At 42.7% G+C, this 19,431-nt stretch overlaps 1 protein-coding gene across 5 annotated transcripts in view; it reads right to left on the reverse strand.

Moving 5' to 3' along the window:
* Positions 1 to 16,499, reverse strand: part of swt1 (SWT1 RNA endoribonuclease homolog) — a 24,429-nt gene extending 7,930 nt beyond the window's left edge. The window contains exons 1-16 of one of the 5 annotated variants that reach the window (XM_005938497.3): positions 16,279 to 16,499; positions 15,934 to 16,006; positions 13,878 to 13,951; positions 13,092 to 13,749; positions 10,800 to 10,920; positions 10,157 to 10,258; positions 9,557 to 9,748; positions 8,773 to 8,866; positions 8,089 to 8,330; positions 7,687 to 7,835; positions 7,330 to 7,468; positions 5,075 to 5,214; positions 4,750 to 4,880; positions 4,307 to 4,453; positions 1,643 to 1,709; positions 1,460 to 1,527 (exon numbers count right to left, since the gene is read on the reverse strand). In XM_005938497.3, the coding sequence (XP_005938559.1) occupies positions 1,460 to 1,527; positions 1,643 to 1,709; positions 4,307 to 4,453; positions 4,750 to 4,880; positions 5,075 to 5,214; positions 7,330 to 7,468; positions 7,687 to 7,835; positions 8,089 to 8,330; positions 8,773 to 8,866; positions 9,557 to 9,748; positions 10,157 to 10,258; positions 10,800 to 10,920; positions 13,092 to 13,749; positions 13,878 to 13,951; positions 15,934 to 16,006; positions 16,279 to 16,334 (2,453 nt within the window). In that variant the 5' untranslated portion in view covers positions 16,335 to 16,499. Of the gene's footprint in view, positions 1 to 1,459; positions 1,528 to 1,642; positions 1,710 to 4,306; positions 4,454 to 4,749; positions 4,881 to 5,074; positions 5,215 to 7,329; positions 7,469 to 7,686; positions 7,836 to 8,088; positions 8,331 to 8,772; positions 8,867 to 9,556; positions 9,749 to 10,156; positions 10,259 to 10,799; positions 10,921 to 13,091; positions 13,750 to 13,877; positions 13,952 to 15,933; positions 16,007 to 16,221 lie in introns of all 5 variants that reach the window. The other 4 variants (XM_005938500.3, XM_005938501.3, XM_005938499.3 and 1 more) reach the window with 4 other exon arrangements.
* Positions 16,500 to 19,431: the final 2,932 nt, after the last annotated feature.

Here is a 19,431-nt window from a genome sequence, read left to right on the forward strand (position 1 = left end):
CTCTGTAGTTTCAAATAGTTGTACAGCACTGTTTGAAAGCGCTTTATAAATAAAGTTATTATTATTATTATCTATATGAGGGGTGGGGAACTCCAGGACTCTGTGCCGGTGTCCTGCAGCGACGTGTCCTTGATCCAACACAGCTGATTTAAATGGCTAAATGACCCCCCCATGTCTTGCAGTTCTCTAGAGGCCTGTTAATGAACTAATCATCTCATTCAGGTGTGCTGACCCAGGGTGACATCCTGCAGGACACCGGCCCTCCCCTGATCCATAAATGTTCAATAGACTGAAGACAAACAAAATCAATCCTAATAACAGTGACGGCTGGAGTGATGTCACGATCTGAGAAACCTTTTGAGAGTCAGGCAGCAGTGTTAAACAAATAACAGACGGTTGAATACGTAAAACTGTGACTTGTTTCCATGGCAGCTGACATCCCAATGGACTGACGGGTGTAGTGATTCTGCTTGTTTCTGTGGCTGAGTTTTCACGTAAGATTAAAGTCTGTTTATTAAAACTTTAAAAATACAAGCAGAAGTTGAATAAAACCATCTGACATAGTGATAATGCACGTGTGTATAAGACACCTCACAGCTTAAACACTCTCAACCACGTTGAAGGTTGCAAGCAGACAAAAACGGTCCAAAATCTGTGACGTAATGATGACATTTATATCCTATAATATGTTCCCTTTATAACAGTTTATGATGGGCATTTAAGATTGATGAGATAATCTCAGAGAAAGCGTAAATGTAAAGCTCATGTGTCACGTTACACGATATAAAAGGAGGGCAGAGGTTGCTCTGTGCGTAGTCCTGAACTTAGCCCTTTGCTCAGCACTTCATCAGGCTCCTTGAAAGTCCGACCTACTTCAAATTCAGATAACAGTGAGATAGAGCTCAGGTTAAAATAAGCTCTTGAATCCAAAGGCAGCTTAATGAGGTGACACAAAACTCAATTCACTTGTGACCCTTCTTTTACTCTATGAGACTGCACAGGAGCACTGCTACATCTCCAAGATTCAAATGAAGCCGCCGGGTTACTAAACACTGATCTCCTGTTTAGGCTTCACCCTGTGAGACGCGTGTAGTTATGGCTCTGCAACTGACAAGGACACGCTAACTACACCGATAAGCTAGCAGCTTAGTGGTTGCTAAGGTATGGCTAACAGATTTTTCCCCAAGGAAATATATTAACAATGAGTTGCACGACTGTTTGGAAATGTTGGCATGACACATTCATTGTAACAGCTACTCGCCTGGACACGCTGCAACAAAGAGCGCAAGAATTTCGAGAACATGCTTGAATACAATACCTGGTAAGAAGAAAGTTATAGCTAATGGCACGCATCACTGAGTATGTGCGCAGCCACGTCACGCTTTTACCAAGCTCCAAAGCAGCCATTTACATTTAACAATAAAAACACAGTTATGTTATGTAGATGAATATTGCCTACCTGTAGTCCGGCTGTGAAAAACAGTCGAGCAGGCCTTTGGCGGTTAACCTGGAATTCTCAGTTACTATCTGAAACAGAAAGCAGTTTATCTGAGCTAAAAGAAAACAGCACATTAAGAAGAGCTTAGCATGGCGAAGTCCAGTGCATCTAATTGTGTACCAATAATTGTCATATGCCACTGACATTGTTGGAGTTGATGATGCTGAGCAGTGTCTGGACTTCTTCTAAGCCGGGAGCTGATAACAAGACACTGAAAACAGAAAAACACAATGTTAGAACTGATCTCTGTTACAAGAAAGTCCCACTGGGATCGATACGTTTCAGTTTTGATTAGCCAGCTCAGGGTTGGGGCCCTGGAGTCTGTCCTCTAACACAGAGGCAGCAGCGCTGTCACATCAACACATGCAGACAATTTAGTGTCACGAGTTAACCGTCCATGCGTTCACATGGCTGTGAAAGGAAACCACAGCACACACCCCTATTTCACGACGGCAGCCTATAAAGCACACACAGCAGTGAGTCCCTGGACCTGTACAGCGTGTTACATGATTTCAACAAAGTAATATCTGAATAAAGGCTAAATATCAAAAGGAAAAACAAATGCTCGGGTTCATGAACCATCACAAAGAGCCCCCCAGACACACTGTGTGCGCAACCCAAAGGCCCGGACACAGCGCTCGTCTCTGACAGGTTTGAACTGATTTTATGGCCAAAGGGAGACGACCACCAAATATTTGGAGGATGGTTTTAACCGGTGTGTAATGTTCTTCTGCGATTGCACTAATTTGCTCAGATTAAAACTGTGCCAGACAAAATGAGTTTGCAGTTCCATGTATTATCCGCGCATTCATCCACAACTGTGCATCTGCATAAAATGCAAACCCGCACTGTCATTAAGTGCATTACTCTGACGCACGGGGATAATGCAGAGCGAGAAACAAGAAGACAGCAAGGAACGAGGGTGGAAGGATAGGAAATGGGAGAAAATGATAGGAAATGACAGTGTCCTAAATTATCCATATCTAGTGTCTGCAGAATGAGAAAAATGAAAAAGAGGAAGACGGCGCGATAGCGTGCATGGAATGACTCATAGCTCTGCTCAAACACATGAAAATGAGCCCAGCTGTCTCCTAGGCAACCATGTTCGTGCAGCCCAATACACACATGCATGCGTACGGACTGGCGCAGATTTACACACAAACACGCAGATTCCTGCTAATAATAATCCACAGGAATGCAAATCCTGCAGTGATTCATATTTATAATATTTGTCATGCTGGCAGACATCAAGTTTAAGAGTGTTTAATCGTGACCTGACTCGACATGCTTCACACTAATGTGGAAATGCATTCACAGCAATGTCACTCAGTGTGACAGAAGTTCCCATTTTTGTTTCCAGCTTTTCTCTGGACTGAAAGCACTCGTGTTATTCGGCCATTATGCATATTCTGGTATGTCCTTCTTAGATGTTTACAGACAGTATCCCATCTGATGAATTCACTGTGTGTTTACTTTACTATCTATTTAAAGTTGCTCTTATTAGCCTCGCACACGCCCACGGGTACGCACGGACGCCACAGCTGCAAACTCGAGAGAAAGCGGGATTATCGGAGTGTTCGAAAAGGACGCCGCTGTGGCACAAGGTGTCAGGAGGCTTTTGTACAATGTTATCTGCAGCTTCACCAGATCATATGTTAGACGTGATGTAATATCTGGTAACGAAGTCCCACCATTCAAAAACAATAAAAACAGACGAGCTCGGAGGGTTAAATGGTTTGAGGGGCTTTCAGGATATCGCACTGTGAGAAGTTTCATATACTTTAAAACAGCAGATTGTTTTATGTCACCACAAACACCGCGTCACTACCAGAGCAAAAGCTTTTCTACACTGTTTTTGTATCTGACACCAGGCTGAACATCAGGAGACACCTCGACCTTTGGATGGCAGCGGTTTATTGTTACCTTCCCTCAAAGAGACCCAAATGTCACACTGAATGCTGTCCGGGAAATAGATAACAAATAATTGTCACTTTTTGTGTCCCACGCACAGAAGCGAGGTGGGATTAACGAGGTTGACACCAAGCTACGAGTCACAACTCTGGGAAACGGAAGCGGTCAAATGGAAATCGGCGATTCTTAACTTTGTTATGTCACAAGCTCTTCCTACTGCACAGCGTGAAATGTCTTCCGTGAAAAAGCGCTTTCGTTGAATTTTCCGAGTGGAACCGAGTGAATGGAAAACAAATTAAAAGCACGTGACTGCAGCCGCATCGCTGCAGACGACTGTGATGATTCGTGTTATGTAAACGTGAGAACAAACTAAAGACTGACTCGGGTCGTTCCCAGTGCGATAAGAACACGCTTCTTACATGTGAACATACCACACGCTGACAATGCAGGCACAAGAAGTGCATTCTAGACATTTTTCTTAGAGTTCGTACCAGAAACTTCCCGCTACACTGAAGCGCAGACTGCTGCGTCATGGGAAAGGCGATAAGGCAAAGCTACAAGGTCACGGAGATTACAGCCTGCGCTACGGTGCCGAATGAAGCCTGAGAGCAATGACAGCATAAAACACATGCGCACAGGAAGGAGAGGGGTGGCCGTTTAAAGGACTTCTTCGAAAAGCTACTTGTTGAGGCAAAGGTGAGACACACCTGTGAAAGCATGAGGAAAGCGTGACAGGTTAAGCAAGATCACACTCCTCTGTGGAGATTACCGAAGGACACGGATCCAGATGCACCTGTAAGATTTGTGAAACGGTGACTGTGACACACACACTCCTAAAATCTAAAGAAGCAACAGGAAGGGGCCTCCAGCGGTATTTTTTTAACTGACGTGACATACCTGCTGAAAGCTTGGAGCAGCTGCGAGACCATGGAGGACAGTTTGTGCAAGCAGGCCAAGGCATCCTGTGGTGGTGGAGCAGCTCCCTCTGGCTGAAGGCACTGCCTGGTGTGAGGGTCAAAGCCCAGAGCTTTGAACACCTCCAAGCTAAAACAAAACAGAAAGCAAAAGATTTCAGGGGGTCGGCGGAACGGAAAGAAAAACAAAATAAACTCCAAAGTGTGTTTTTGTCCTGGCAAAATCACACTTTTTGTAATTCCTCCACAATTGGAACCACTTGGCTCTCACACTATCATCATAGTACGGTGCTGCTGCAGAATACGCTAACTTCTGAACTGATGGTGACATAGTTATTTAAATAAATCCAAGCATATGTGCTAGTAAGTAATCCTAATATGGCACCTGCAGTATAATCCCAACACTCCAATAACAAACATGCCCACCTTAGTTGACACACGTGAGACCAGATCCTCTCAAAGACGGCCCACACTTCCTGGTGAGAGTCGCCGTTATCGTCATCGTCATTCATGACAACGTCGCAGGCGGGAGATTCTCCCCCCGTAGGAGGATTTGGCTGAGAAACAATACGAAAAATACGTTTCAAACAAAAAAACTCAAATTGCTATGTTTAATAAGAAAATGGGTAATGCTTAGCTCGTTATCAGACTTTAAAAATACTTCCCTTACAATATACGTGACACAAACAGACACAACCACGATACAACATACACAAAAACCCATTAAGTCTTCAAATGCGCTCGAGCTGACCTGAGGTCGTAGCTTGTTCAAAATGTCGTCCAGTACAGCGACGGCTCGTGGAACGCGCTTTGAACTTCTCGAAAAAGCGTTCACAAGCTCTTTGGCATCTTGAACGACCTCTGAGATGGCTTCGCGCTCCACCGTTTCACCTGAGAAAACACGCACGCATGCATGCAGTCTGCCCATCAGCTGACTGCACATAAAGGTTAATCTCACCTAACTAAAATGTGCTAAATGAATGAAGCTAAATGAACTCTGTTTTACGTCACGTAACAAAAACTGAACTATTATGAAAGTGAGCTCTGCTGCAGAGCTGCTGCGTTCCCGTTATAGTCAGGTGGAAACCTATAGACGCGCAGACTGACAGGGAGCTTGCATGTGCACATACTGTGCAAGAAAACACACATCCACACATAGAAGAAGGTTTACAGCACGTCAACATTTTACACAATAAACACATTATTTTCTATAAATATGAAGGTCAGAGTCAGAGACTCCGCTGCCCTCTCTGCAGAGCAGAGCGTCGCCTCCATCCTCAAAGACCCCACACACCCCAGAACGTCCCGACTCAACAGCTCCTTCTTCCCCCCTGCTGTCAGACTCCTGAACAGCTGACCTACCTCAACTGCAATTTGCATGTCAGACACTTTGCACATTAAGCTCCTTGTACATCCATCTACATCAACATCTCCACACTTGTCTTCCCTGACTTATTTTGTACTCCTTTATTTATCTTCCATTATTTTTTATCTTTATTTATCTTGTTCTTTTAAAAATCCTTTACCTAACTTGGCATTTGTGTATGGACAGCAAAGGAAACAAACAAAGTAAATTCTTTACAGTAACGGCTACACATCTATCAGGACGCTTATCCTTCCATTTCCAGCTGTAGCCCTAACAGTGAGAATATTGTTACCTCACAGATGTGTATGAAGACAGTCTGTCCTCACAAACACAGCTGTTTTTAAAAATCAAACATCTAATCACCATAATGCTTACCCTAAACCTGACCACAACCCAATTGTAACCCTGACACTAAAACCACATTTTGGGGACCAGGATTTTGGTCCCCATAACAGCTGTTGGTCCCCTCAAGTATACTAAACTTCCAATTTTTGGTCCCCACAAAGATATGAATACACACGCACACACACACGCACGCGCACACACACACACAACACACACACACACACACACACACACACACACACACACAGCCTAGAACACACAAACACATTGCAGTACTTTTCCACTCCCAGATTTGTTCTTAGCCTCAGATACAGTCCATCCAGCCTTCCTCCCTTCCTCCTTCTGCTCGCCCTTCTCTCAGCTTCCTGGCACAGAGCCAGGCTGCGTGGTACCAAGAAATCAAGCATGTGAACCAAGGATACACAAACACACACAAAAACACACAGCAAGGACAAAACCACACTGTTTAATCTATTAACATTCTTGTCTGGATTAAAAATTATTGGGCAGCTAAACACAGGTGGACACAGAGCATGAGAAACAGAGACACACACACACATGCACACAGACACACACACACACTCAGCACTGTAAGAATACACAAAGGGGATCCAGCAGTAAGACCCAGAAGTGCTGCAGTGGGCGACTCAGCATCTTTCTGACCCACATTTCCGTCTCCTACTTTAGCAAATGACCTGATTCTGCACGCAGTTCTTTAGGGTTCTAGCACAGTGCAGGGCGGACAACATCACACCCCCGCGGTGGAAGGCTTACATTCGAGGGATGACTCAGTATTTCACCACCGCTCTCTGCCAAGGTGCAGGGAAAGCACCGTTTTCTATACAAATAATGCAGAGTATCGGAAATTGGACATTTCATCGCCTAACAATGTAACTTTTTGCATAACTGATGAGCTAATAATCAGCTCGTCAGTTTCAAACATTGCTTATATGGCAAACTGACTATCAGAAGCTTCAGTTTATAACATTGAAATGACTACAGAGCTACAATAATTATATAGTATTTGCCTTTATACACATTAAATTCTGCTGTTTACGCTCAGGGGAATATGGACACAAGCTCCTAGGAAACTGTCGTCATCATGTTTTCATCTAGAATGTCTGATTCTATCAAGCCTGCGAGATCCAAGAAACAGACGTGATGTCCTTCACAACAATGCTGCCTGTTAAATCTTCAAATCACCACACAAGACTCCAAAATAAGGCTAATAACAGACTCACTATTCGTAACCACTGAGTATATAAGAGTATATTTTCACCTATATTTGTGCTTACCTGAGTTGAAAAATTTGATGAGCTTTAAAACAGTTTGCTCCTTCCTCCGATGGGTGAGGTGGCCAAAAACAGCAATCCAGTGCTTTTTTATACACTGTAAGACATCCTGAAGTGTCCACGGTGGCTTTAAATAAACGATCTGTTAATGCAAAGAATGATATCATGAACCAATTACTTACATTACAGTTTTATTTACAGAATGAATGTGTCACTTATGAGGAGCTCATCAATCACCGTACCCATATCTAAAGTAACTTCTTATATTATAACAGCATATTGATACAACCTAACATTTAACTAATGAACCTGTGTTTTTAGTGTCAGTGATGTGAAATTCCCCATATTTATTTATTTTACCTCAAGCCAGAGGTCATCATAAGCAGCCTTCATCTCCACTTGCAAAACTTCAGACAGCACCTCCCTCAGACAGTCTTCTAATGCAGAAATGCATCCGCTGAGGTCCCTAAGTGTCCTCTCCTCGTCTCCTTCACTGAACTGCTTGCTTTCTGTGATCAGTTACATACAAGTATTTTATATGTTTGAGTGATTTTAGGCAGTAGACACAGAGCACATACGAGTAAATGACTAGAAATGAATATCTGTAATACTAACTCTGTGTACTTCTTGTGTACAGTTAATATAGGAAGGGAGGGAAGGAAAACAGGAAGTGCATGTGTTGCGGGGGATTCCTAGTACATAGATAGTATGTGCCATTAACTACTGCATGATGATGAAGCAACACATTAACCTCCAGCTCACCTTTGTGTAGGACTCCCACATAAAAGCCCGCCTTCTTTTGACCATGTGGCTGAACCGGTGGGCACCTCGTGCTCAGCGTTGGTGATAAGACCTGAGGGTTATTGCTCGGTGGCACAGAAGCCTGAATGCCTCCAGTGATCTGAAGGCCATGTCTGGATCTCCCAACCTCTGCCTCCAAGTCAGTCTTGCAGAGTGCCTTCACCCCACTCAGGAGGGCTTTACTGCACAGATTCTTATCATTGCTGAAGATGACAGAATAGAAGCATGTTTTTAATCAGGGGGCAGTGATAAGGCATTAAGACTATTTATTTTCACAGACATCCACACTCATTATCAATTCACTGTGCGACACTGAAGCGCTGTCTGCCCGCTAATTTGATTTAGCAAAACAATCGATGACTACAGCAGGAAACAGCGCCGTGAAATAGGTCAAAATGATGAAAACAAAACAAAATAGCTGCGTCATAAAATCGGAGCCAATAAGTTGCTAAACTAAACTCACATTCCCGTGCTCAGCACATCTATTCTTTGCCAATAGCTGTCTGGCCCTCGCTTTCTTTCTCTCATCCCAACTGGAACTATCTGGCTGGACCCACTCACAGTCACATGCATGTGCATTATCAGCAGAGGACACACTCTGCAGCAGCAGCAGTTTACTGTAGGGGGGGAGGAGGGATAACTCACGTGCATAAGGTGAGAGCACACTCTGGGTACAGCCTCTGGTACTGCAGGCAGCACTGCAGCACTCTGTCATCGTTATTCTCAGCAGTCAGACCATCTGCATACAAGGGGAGACAGACAGGAAGAGAGAGAGGGACAGAAGGACAAGACATGAGGCTGTTAAAGACCAGGAGGACTCAACAATGAAAACACAAGATGGAGAATTCATGCCTGTTTTAAAAGAGATACTGAAGGCGTAGAGGCTCCAAAATAAACCCAAAACATTTCTTCATCATCTCCTTTGTCAGATCTTGTTTAAAATGTAACAAAATATCAACATAGCAATGAATGCACGGATACAATGTGCCCTTGAGATATTTACAATGTATATTATGGTGACTAATTTCTTGAGAAAGAGTTCAGCGTTAGTGCCACCTAGTGTCTGTGCAGAGGAGTCAAGCAATGACAAAATACAGTCCCGACCAAAAGTTTCAGACCACTTGAAAAATGGCAAAAAATCATATTTTGCATGGTTGGATGTTAACAACATCATGCAACAAGAAGAAGTTAGGGCACCTCCTCCACTGTGGCACGTGGAAAACATCTCAGGTGGGATCTGCTTGTCATGCTGGTAACGTTGGAACGGTTACGTTCCTTTGTAACGGATAGAAGGTTTTCATGTGCTCGCTGTTGTTGAGGGTGACGGTGACATTTATTTATTTATCAAGTCAACAATTCACCCAACAGCCTATCAGGCAGCTCTCACATGGGCTAATGGATGTGTAATAGAGACAAAGTTTCCACTCACTGCTGCTCTCTGCGGCCTGCTGCATAGATTGGCCCCACAGCCGAGGTTCCCGGCTCTTCAAACACTTGTAAATGTAAGAGATGGCTGGAGTCGCAAGGTGGGCCACGGAGCCTGACAGGCCTCTTCCCATTTTTAGGGAGTCCATCTCCTGAAGCACCACCCAGGGGATGACGATAATGGGGAAGCCCAGGCCTAACAGAACATGAAGTAAACACAGAGCAAGCAGACAGTACTGATTAGTTTATCCATAAAAATACAATCTGGCAATGTGGAAGTGATCATAACGTTTTTTAAATTAAAATTTTCTCTTCAGTTCTCTTGCAACTGTATTGATCCTGGGATGAAATCATTCTTTGGGAGCAGATGCGTGATCATAGAGTCTAAAAACTAAATTATGTTATGCTAGGGAAAGCAAAAATGCAATACGCTGTTCTATGGAGACAATTTTCAAGATAAAAGGCTAAATACACTGCTTGAAGATAACTTAAGCATTTAACTCATGACTGAAAAAATCTTAACAACATGAAATGTTATAAATCATTCTACAAAACACCGTTAGTGTTAGTTACTGCTTTAATAGCAAATTATAGCGTGAAACACCTCCGAGGCCATGACAGCGGATCTTTTTCACATAATCCAGGTGACTGAGGAGAATGTTTGTGTCGAGAACAAGGATTAGGTCCTGCTGAGACGAGTTTTTGCCTGTGAAGAAAAAAAAACATTGGATTGTATTCAGTAATTTCTTGGTTATTTTTAAATGATCAAAACAATAAATAAAATAACACAAAAAATAATATTACTTTCCACATAATTGTTTTGTGGAAACTTGATTTCAGAAACTACTTAAGACTAACTTGAGCTGAGCATCTCAGTTGTCTTATCAGTTATCCATTTTGTTAGATTAATAACTAAATCCATAAGTCAGATGTTAAAATATATAAATCAGATGCTTATATCGTAATCTTTATGTGTCACACAAGGATTAATTAAAAAAAGTCAAACCATGGATCAAGTTACGAGTGGGTTAGATGTGTTAAATTGCTTCTGCCACAAGTTGAAAGTTTGGGCTATTATTTCAGTTTTGTCACTTACAGATGTTTGAATTGGTGAGTTGAAAGTTGACATACTTGACTTGAAATTTTGAAACAATAACCAAAAACTCCTCAAAGTGTGATTTAAAATTGGACACATGATGAGTGTATAAAATTGGAACGTCTTTAGGAAAGAGACGACGCTTACGTACCTGCAGGTCCTTCTTCGGGACAATCTATGTCCATAGCGGTGAGTTCCCCGTAGCTCTTCAGGACATTCACCTCCAATCTCTTCTCAGAGCGGGCAAGATGAAGCTCTTCAACCACTTGTATCTGTGGAAAAGCCATCCATTAAAAACAAACATCTATCCTTCAGTTCTTTCTTACTGTTTTAAATGAGTGATCCCAAAAGGCTGATTCTGTTCATGTGGACAATATGAACTGAAACCAGCCCACTGAACGATTGTTCATTCGGTGGGCTGGTTTATTGTGCAAATGTACTGTTTATAAGGTTGGGAAAACCTGCAGTCGGCTGAGACTGAAGAAGTGACTTGGATGACTCCCACTGAAGACGCTAGGTCCAGATGACTGAGCATGGATCAACATTAAATGAGTGATGTTACCTGGTCAGTGTTGGTATCAGGTGTCTGCGGGAGCTGCCCATACCCAGAAGGCCTGGCATCAAATTTTAACCTTGGTTTAAGATCCGAGCAACTTTGGGTTCGTTGCATAGCTAGAATTAATCGTTAAGAACTTCCGGTTCTTAACGACAGGCTTTGTTTTGTTTTTTCCCTGTATGGTTTAAACGAGGCTAATCTTCTTATAATAGTGGAGACTGCTTTTAAATATGGAAACGGGGGTAGTCACAAGAAGTAAGAGAGTCACAACTCCGACAGATGAGGAAACAGAAAAGCCACGTGGATTGGAGCTACTCTCCTGACCCAAGGTTAGCCACGGAGGGCATGAGCCCACCCTCCTGAATATCCTGAAAGAGCTACGCGACTTCAGAAAAGACAACAACCAACAACAGGCGGATATTAAACGTGAGTTAAGAGGAGTTGACGCTAGAGTGGAAGAGGCAGAGGGACGAATGAAGAGACTGAGACGGCGCTACAGGCGGCATTGTCATTAAATAAGAGACTGGACGTCAAGCTAGCCTAGAAGCAGCGCGCAGAGACAACCTTTGGATATATGGAATATGTGAAGATTAAGAAAAGGGCCGACATAATTACATTTTTGGACAATTAATTGAAAAACACGCTGGGCTTTCCCAGTGACCAGACAGCACATTGCGCTTTGACCGCGAAAAGCCCCGATCCATTGTGAAGTTTGGGGACTCCCATACGAAAGAAGATGTTCTTTGGAGCGCATGGCAGAAGAAGGAGGTTCTCTATGAAGGGTACGATTTTTGCGGACCACGACTATGAGGTCTTCAAAAGACGCAACAAATATCACCGCGCGAAAACCCCACAGCAACCCGACAGCAGGAAGAGATTCAGTTGCCGTCCGCTTGGCGCACGGCGCACGGCCACCAAGCCGGAGTGACGCCTGATCATACGCAAGAAAGCCAACGCATCCGCTGCAGAGAAGCTTCGGATGTTCAGGAGAGATACTGACGACTGAAGAGTTCAGATTGTTTTACAAATCTGATATTACATCATGGTTATGGTCACATTACTTAGTAGAGTCGTTAAGTCGGCTTCTTACTTCTCTTTTCTCTCTCTCTCTTTGTAATAACTGTGGAGTTTTTTAAAAATATATAACTATGTTCAAAAATTAGATCCTGAGTCAGGATGTTAGACACAAACTTGTTAGGGTGGAGAAGGCTCGTTTCTTCTTGGAAGGACTATTTTTGTTTTTATTGTATTTTTCCTAATCTCTGTTTTTATTCAATGTTTGAGTTCATTATTTTTTCTGAGGGAGAGAAACTGTCCATGCACAAGTTTAAAGAAAGGTATTTAGCACATTTTCACCATACGATCATGCAGGACATCAAGATGGTCTCATTTAATGTAAAAGGGGTTCAAGTCTGGTTAAAGAAGTAAGATATTATCGAAAATAAAACGTGCAGCATCAGAACGTGAGAAGCTGAAAAGAATGGGTTACAAAAGGGCATACTACTCGTCTTCTAAAAATGGACGGATGAGGGGAGTTGTGATATTAACATCACAAAAAGTACAATTTGAGTACATTTCTGAGGCCTATTAAGAAGGGAGGCATATAGTAATCTCAGGGAAGACCAACAGTGTAGTGATAAGCATTTGTAATGTCTGCTCCTCTTCTTATATATAGAGCCACTTGCACAATGGTTAAGACAGAGAGAAAGTATTAAAGGTATTCATATAAGTGGAGAAGACCACGAAGTGGCCCTATATGCAGATGATGTGTATTTATATCTGAGCCTAATAAAACATTCTAATGGTTCTCGATAATGTGCCAGGATTTATTTGCTTTGGAATTGATGATGACTGAACTTTACCACGGGACACTGATGTGAAATTTACCTTTGAGCTGCTTTCCGAGGCACTGTGTTTGGCCGAAGTGGAAGACTTCTTTAAGATGGAGGCAGAAGACGTGTTTGCATCATCTTTATAGAAACTTCTTTGGGGCTTTAACTCCTTTTTTTCATGCTTTTGACACATCTCTATAGCAGAGGTGGAGGAGGTAGGTTTGCTGGTCTTGATATACCTGCTGTGATTTCCAGTCCTCGGTGGGTCCTCAGTTCTGCAGTTCCTCTTCTGCACATCCTGCCTTGGTTCTTTCACTTCAGCAGAAACTAAACTGGGACCCACTCGAGGCTTGTTTAATTTGGACTGGCTCCTCTGGGAAGACTTTTCATCGAACCCACCTTTAGACTTCGTTTCTGTTCTCTGAGGGACTGCACCTGCACTGAGTTTTGAGTATCCTCTTTCCACAATGTCGCTTCCAGTGACAGTTTTATCTTTCCCTGAAACATAATTCTTTGCTTTACTGGAGCAATGATCCCCATGGAATGGCACAAAGTCTGGTTTGGATTTTGCATATTGTCTGTCCTTATTAATGGGTTTCTGCTCTGTTGCTTGTGTTTTTGCCAGTCTGTAGACAGGTTTTTTGATCTGCCGGGTGCTTTGGGAGTCATCTTTAACAGAAGAAGAAACGGATTTTTCCTTGTCCTTTTTACAGCTAGATTTTGAAGAATAAAAAGAAACGATGCTGTAAGAACATTTTTTTTAAATAATATAAAAAACACGATTAATTTCCAGTTAAGAAAATGCAGAAATAAATAAATGGTTATGTAAATTCCACCAAACCTTTTCTGACTCTTTAAAACTTCTTTCCTCTTGGCGGTTTTGTAACTGTTGCTTGCATATTGTCCTCTGGATATCTGATAACATAAAAAACATGAAACATTTTGTGAAATGCAACAATTAAGGGAGACTACAGCTGAAATAAAAGCAGTAAAAAAATGGCATTTTTTCTTGATATTTTTTACATGAGGGACTTCTTGTTTTTAGGAAAACTTTGTAATATTCCAGTGCCCTGTCACTCCTATTCTGAACGTTTTTGTCATGGTATTGCTTAGTTATGCTGCACATGTCGAAACCAATTTTGTCTCCAAACTGCTCAACCTGAGCCGTTTCTCTGATATACTCTTCCCAAATCAAATAAAATCAAATCACTTTTATTGTCACATCACATGTGCAGGTACATTGGTACAGCACATGTGAGTGAAATTCTTGTGTGTGAGCTTCACAAGCAACAGAGTTGTGCAAAATACAATAACATAAACAGGCAAAATATACGAATGGCTAAATCTGAAACTAATAAATATATGTACAATATATAATAGTATATGCAAAAAAATTTTTCTGGATGTGTATACTAAATGTTTTTCTACGTGTGTGTGTGTGTGTATACACATATCTTACAAATTAAATAGAGTCAACAATAAATAAAATATATAAAAATATACAGAGTTGAGACATGTGCAAAACAGTGGCATTAATGTACAGTATGTAGTGCATAATGTTGAAGTTCCAATTCTTATCCCTTCCGATGAAAATCTTGGGAACCTTTAACTCTGGCACCTCCAGCCACGCCTCCTGTCTTGTCCTAGTGCCACTGGGAATTGGGATGCAGTTTTCGTCGCCCTAAACCAAACCCAAACACCCACTATCTTCATGCTGCCTCCCCTCACCAGCTGGAAGCTTCAGGGCCAAAGTTTGAACAACAAATTCTCCCAGATTACAAGATGGCTCTGCCTCATCATCTTACTTCCTCAAGGTCACCTGCGTCGACTTCAGGATTGTTGACTTTTTCTTAAAAAGAGGTGAAAGGGCACTCTCTCTTTCTCGAGTTGAATACATGCTCCACACACATGTTCTCAAACTGCTCTCCCATCAGGAGCTCAGTCTGGGTGAAGTTATTTTTTCTCCCCTCCTTAATGCCTTCATTACATCTCGCCTTGACTTTTGTAATAGTCTTTACTCTGGCGTCAGTCTGTCATCAGGGTTAGATCAAATGCTCCTAGCTGTCCCAAGGTCCAGATTAAAGCACAGAGGAGATCGAGCCTTTGCTGTGACTGCTCCTGAACTGTGGAACAAACTGCCCCTCACATCAGGACCTCCCCAACATTAGACACTTTCAAAACCCTTTGAAAACCCACTTTTATGGCTTCCTTGGCTTTTAAATCAAAATGAGTTTGGACTACTTTTATTTATCTTATTTCTTACTCAAACTTACTCTCCTAACTTACTCTCTCTGCACTTTCTCTTCACCTCTCTTGTGCGTTATCCCTCGATTTGGATGGTTAACCCAGGCATGTAAACTCATCCAGCGTCACTCTTACATCCATCTCCCTCTCACTAACACACACGTATTGTGGAAAATATATTTTTATACAACAGGGCTTTTATTAGTGACATATTAACCTAGAAGCCATTGAACGTGCAAAGCTTAGGGCCTTAGAAGAAACGTTCTGCTTGTAACTTGCATACGTGCCTGCTCAGCAAAGGTTAGTACAGTATGTACTCAGGATGTGCCACAGATGAGTATGAAGAGAACAGCACAGCAGGAAACACCTGAAGTGTAAGACAGCTAGACAGCTCTTTAAGTCTTACAGATGCTTGTCAATAAAGGAAGTGTATCTAAGTGCAACTGATGCATGTTAGGATATATGCTTATGAAGGGGCTGAACCCTGATATACAAAAACAGTATGCTGTGTGCTACCTAGTTGAGATCTATGCAGAGGATGACGCTGTATACATCTGCCACGCGTGTGTTCAATAAATCATTGTTGTGACTGGACAGTATTCATGTCATGTAGCAGCAAAGTCAACTACAGTACACAAACGCTGTAACCTTACCCTCTCGTCTTCTTCACTTGAGGACGAAGACGACTTCTTGTGCTTTCTCTTTTTGGCCTTTTTAGGCATTTTCCTGGGAAGGCGATGTTAAAGAGAAAATAACGTTTCCGGTGAATATAAACACAAAAATCAAGCTTGATTTAAAGCAACACGTTACCCTGACATAAAACGAAACTAAACTAAAAGACGCATTTTACTCTCTTAAACGCGTCCTAATACTATAAAATATTGCCGCGTTAAGCCGAGTGTTAAACTCGTAGCTCACAGCAGTCTAAAGTTAAATGTTACCGTTAGCTCGTTAAATCTCGTACACGAAGAAGAAGCAGCAGCAAACCGCAGCCGTACACGCTACATGTCGTCCTTACTGTCTGAAGAGGTCGCTTTCGTTGTTTCAGGGACATAAAGTAAGTCAAATGTGAGCAAACGTCACATTCCTACACAGCTCAGTTTCCCTACCCCAGAGCTGACTGTTTTCCAAAACATCCGCAGCGCTTCCGGCTTTTCTTCTTCTACTGCGAACATTTTTTCTCAGTTGCTACGTGACTGCCACAGACTGGACGGGAGAGCTGCGTTTGTTGCTCCTGGAGCGTTTCGTGAAAACATTAATGCCATGCTCCACAAATTGGCTGTTTGGAGGCCTCTCATAAACGACCTAATGTTTTATGTGTCTTTCTTTTTCTTTTTTTTTTTTATTGAAAAAGCTCTCATCTCTGCCCCTGAGTCTGACCCCTCTGTCTCCATCCCCTGCTCTGTTGTTTTTGACTAGTTTGAGCTTGTGACTCTTTCTTATTTAGAGGATGTGGTTGGCCATCTGTGACCAAATGATCCTGCCCCTCCACGATTTTTTTAAGGAGATGTTGCCTAGCATAGGGCAGGGTGTTGTCAAACACCAGTTTAATATCCGGTGTAGTCCCTGCTAATTTTTAGCATGCAGTACAACCTCTGCTCAAGAAACCTGCCCTGGACCACACTGTATTGGCTAACTACAGGCCTATCTCCAAGCTGCCTTTTCTGTCTAAAATTATAGAGAAAATGTATATTCCTAATTGATTGGTTGTTTTGATGAGAATGGTATCTTGGAGATTTAGTGATAGCTTCGTTACCTATGATTCTGGTAATCATGTTGTTCTTGTCCTCCTTGGCCTAGCAGCTGCTTTTGCCACTGTAGACCACAACATTTTACTGTCTCGTTTACACCATCTTGCAGGCATTCGTGGTACTACTTTGAATTGGTTTGAGTCTTATTTGTCTGACATAACTTTTAGTGTTAACTTTTTAAGGGTATGAGTAATTTTCTGCTGCTCTTCAGGGCTCAATTTTAGGGCCCCTGGATTTCCCTTGTATTTACAGCTTTTGGGAGCCATGCATAGAAGGGATGGAATAGCCTTCCGCTGGTATGCCGACAACTGCCAGATTTATCTGCCTCTGAAGCAGAAAGATGCTTTATCTGTTAAACTGCTTTTGGCATTTCTAGAGGATATAAAAACTTGAATGGCCCTAATTTTTTAAAAATGTAAACCAAGCAAAACAGAGGTGATTGTGTTTGGTCCTAGTGGACCTTGTGATTCCTTGTGCTTAAATGGTCTTGCCCCACCTTACCTCTCTGAGCTTCTTCATCCTTACTGAATGCTTAGGTTTCTCGGGTCAGCTGACAAGCTGCTTCTGGAGGTACCCAGGTTCAAGAGGAAGCTCAGACGGGACAGGGCCTTCTCTATTGCTGCTCCTAACCTCTGGAATAACCTGCCCTGCACACTAGAGAGGCCCCTTCATTGTCCATTTTTAAAACAAGTCTTAAACCCATTTCATTCCTTGGCTTATAACGCTGTTTGACCCTTATTTTACTGCTTTAATTTAATCTAATGTGCTGATATTATTGTTTTAATTTAATTTAATGCGCTTCCCATTTTTTGTTTGTCATGTCAAGTGTACGTACGGCACTTTGTTTTCAGCTGGGAGTTGTAGCTAATGCTAATAGCAAGTTCATTTAGCGAATGTAAAATAAAAAAAAGACCTGTTTCTGAAGTATCTTTATGACTCTATAATTGTACCCTTATTGTCATTAACCCAGTCCTTCTGGTCCCTTAAATATATTTATAAAACCGAGATGATATATTTCTTTCATTTTCTGCTGCTCTCTTGGCTAGACCTCTTAAAAACACATTTTAATGTCAATGAGACTTTGCACCTGGTTTGTTAGGCTGCATTTCTGTAGCCAACAGTAATTGTTAAGATTGGCTAGTGATTGCTTCACAAGACTGGTGTCCATCACACATTAGTAATATAATAAAAATATGATATGACCAACAATAAATTTATTGTATTTATAAATTTAATGTACTTAATTAAAGCATTTACAGTAGTAAAATTTAACCCCATCCATGAATCGCTACCTTATTGTGGTGGGGGGTTTGTATGTCCCAGGGATCCCAGGGCCTATTTTGCCAGGGGCCTTTTGCTCCTTGGTAGGGTCTCCCATGGAAAATTGGTCCTGGGTGAGGGACCAGACAAAGAGCGATTTTTAAAAACCCCCATGAGAAGGGTTCAAGGGAGCGGTTCACCCTACCTGGGATAGGGTTAACGGGGGCCCACCCTGGATCGAGGCGCGGGGAGGATGCCCAAGAGCGAGTGCATGGTGGCTGAGCCTTAGTACATGGGGCCCGGCTGGGCACAGCTTCTAAAGGGACATGAGCCCACCCTCCTGTAGGCCCACCACCAGCAGGAGGCACCTTAGGGGTCTGGTACAGTGTATGTGCTGGGCAGCAACCAGGGGCAGAGCCCGTGGCAGACTGTTCCCCGGCTACAGAGGCTAGCGACTGGGACATGGAATGTCACCTCTCTGGTGGGGAAGAAATCTAGCTAGTGCATGAGGTTGAGAGGTACTGGCTAGATATAGTTGGGCTTCACCACCAAGCTCGGGTTCTGGAATCAGTCTCCTGTAGAGGGGCTGGCCTCTGTCTCAGTCTGGAGTTCCCCTTGGTGACAGCGGGCTGGGGTGGGTATCTTAATATCCCCTCGGCTTTCTGGCTGTACATTTTCCCCGGTAGATGAGAAGATTTGTTCCTTGCGCCTTCAGGTCAGGGAATGAGTCCTGACTGTGATCTACACCTATGCGCCAAACAACAGTTCAGAGTACCCGGTCTTCTTGGAGTCCCTAAGTGGGGTGCTTGAGGACACTCCACTTTGGGACTCTGTCATTACTGGAAGACTTCAACACTCAGTGGACAATGACAGTGAGACCTGGAGGGGCGTGATTGGGAGGAACAGCCCGTCAGAGGCTCTGAACCCGAGCGGTGTTCTTTTACCGGACTTCTGTGCAAACCACAGTTTCTCCATAACATCATGTTTGGACATAGGGGCAAACATGATGTTTGAACCAAGTGCATGTGGCACCAGGACACCCTAGGACGCTGGTTGATGATCGATTTTGTAATCATATCATCAGATTGAGTCCAAATGGACCATGTTCAGAACCTCCATTGCTGAAGCTGCTGCATTGAG

Source organism: Haplochromis burtoni, unplaced genomic scaffold (genome assembly GCF_018398535.1).
Source record: "Haplochromis burtoni strain Fernald_Lab_line unplaced genomic scaffold, NCSU_Asbu1 Contig_256, whole genome shotgun sequence".
Classification (NCBI taxonomy): domain Eukaryota; kingdom Metazoa; phylum Chordata; class Actinopteri; order Cichliformes; family Cichlidae; genus Haplochromis; species Haplochromis burtoni.